This window comes from Camelina sativa, chromosome 17, assembly GCF_000633955.1.
Source record: "Camelina sativa cultivar DH55 chromosome 17, Cs, whole genome shotgun sequence".
Taxonomy (NCBI): Eukaryota; Viridiplantae; Streptophyta; class Magnoliopsida; order Brassicales; family Brassicaceae; genus Camelina; species Camelina sativa.
In genome coordinates this window covers 33,465,784-33,467,719 of record NC_025701.1, presented here as the reverse complement: position 1 = coordinate 33,467,719, position 1,936 = coordinate 33,465,784, and the positions used below count along the sequence as shown (strand labels likewise).

Here is a 1,936-nt window from a genome sequence, read left to right as displayed (position 1 = left end):
TGAGATTCTTGAAGTAGCGCTGAGAGATCCTGACTGAGATTTGATGCAGAGACTGGGATCTGAGAGAAAGTATTGTCTCCATGGTTATACACCAGTAGCGAGAACTGCTGGCTAGGGTTCAAAGACTGGGTCTGATGATTCTGAGAGGATGATGAAGCTAAACTCTGATGATGATGGTCGAGTAGTTTGCGTTTGTCGTGCGACTCAAGAAGAAATCGAAGCCTTTGTTGGGACGTAGAGAGATTGAGTTCCAAGGACTGAATCAATTGGGAGATTTGGTCGGGAGAGTAGTGATCAGAGATTGGATACTTCAATACATCCACATTCTTCTTCTCCGGACTCGGACTCGTCTTCATCCTCTTGTTCGGATTCTCCTCAAGGAACTCAGAAAGATGTGTGCGTTTTTTGCTTCTCAAGGATTCGTTTAGCCGACTGTACCTCATAGCCATGTTTCTCACCTTCTCTTTCTCGTTTGGAAACGTTTTTAGGTCTCCTTCAGGTCCGTAGTAGATAACGCACACATCAATTTGACACAAGACAGAGAGTTGTTCTGCTTTCCTAAAGATTGTTAGGAGTCTATTGCTCAAACTCGTTGACGTTAGGGAGTAAGAAGAAGACGACTTAGACGAAGAGGGTCGCATGGTGATTCTTGGGCGTTGTGAAAAAGAGAAAAAAGAAAGATGATGAAGAAATATGAAAGGTGAAATATTTATAGAGCTAGGGTTAGAAAGATGAGTTTTAGATTTTTCACTCTCTCGCTCATTGAGAAAAAGGAAATTTTACTTTTTCGGTTTTCTTTCACGCTCCCTTCATTAATGAGATTAGAGATTTTCATATCTTCCATATCTTGCATAGATTGCGTAATTAATAATTAGCCGTTGGTTTTGATTACAAAAATAAAGGAAATATTTACTTGAAAAAAATCTCATGTATTCCGATTAAAACAATAATAGATAATGTGGTGAAGGTGGTTGAGATACAAGGGGTATAAAGGAAGTCTTGAGGAACTGAACCAAGTGAAGTGCTTCTTGAGAGAAATGGAGAATCTTGAAGAGATGAAAGTGAATATTATTGATGAGACAGACAACAAGTTGCAACTGATCACAAATGATATTCTTGCTCTTCCTAAATGCAACATCAATGTCTTGTAATCGTGTGTTTGATACATTTTACAATCGGATGTTACGTAATAGGCAAGATTTTAGAAGAGAAATCAATAAGTTTGGTTTCTAGCTTTTCTTTGTATTTTTGTTTTATTTCCCTCTAACTCTGTGTTTTTGTCTTTATCAAAAACATTAAAATTCTCTGTAACCAAGATTCAATTTTTGATGGTGTTTCCTGAACAGCTTCATTACAAAACATGTGAAAGAGAGAGTAGTTTTGGCGATTTTTGTTCAAAGCATCATCTTTGATCACTGTAAAAAAGAAGAAGAAAAAAAAAGGTGATATAGCATGGCACTTTTATAAAAAAAGGTGATATAGCATGGCACAACTCATTCATCATCTTTCGTTTTGGTACAATGGCACTTTTATAAAAAAAGAAATGAAGTAACTAAGGGGACATGTTTCTGTGACATGCATCTTTCTTAAACCTTGGAGATTTTTCTAGTATCCATCAAGTGTGATTATATACATAATGAATTCACATTGAATCATCAGAATCTTCTGATTCACTTCTCTCCGGCTCAGCTATTTCTAGATACTTAATTATTATTCTGACCCCCCAAAAAACAAAAAAAGTACAATAGGTTCGATATTTATAGAAATAGAAAGGTAAATGATGAGTGTCAAGCACAATTATGCATGTCAATGGACCAATGATGGCAACTGGCAAGAGTTGCGTCTTAAGAGATGATTTTTCAACAAAACTTTATATTCATATATACAAATGCATAAAGGTAAATATTTGACCATAATTTCATAAACATAATGGTAG

General features: G+C 35.9%; 1 protein-coding gene across 1 annotated transcript; it reads right to left on the bottom strand.

The window, feature by feature from the left end:
* LOC104760031 (agamous-like MADS-box protein AGL75) lies at positions 3–643 on the bottom strand (the record flags this gene model as incomplete). The annotated part of the gene is made up of 1 exon (XM_010482882.1): positions 3–643. A coding segment is annotated over exon 1 (639 nt), but the record flags the coding sequence as incomplete, so codon positions are not given.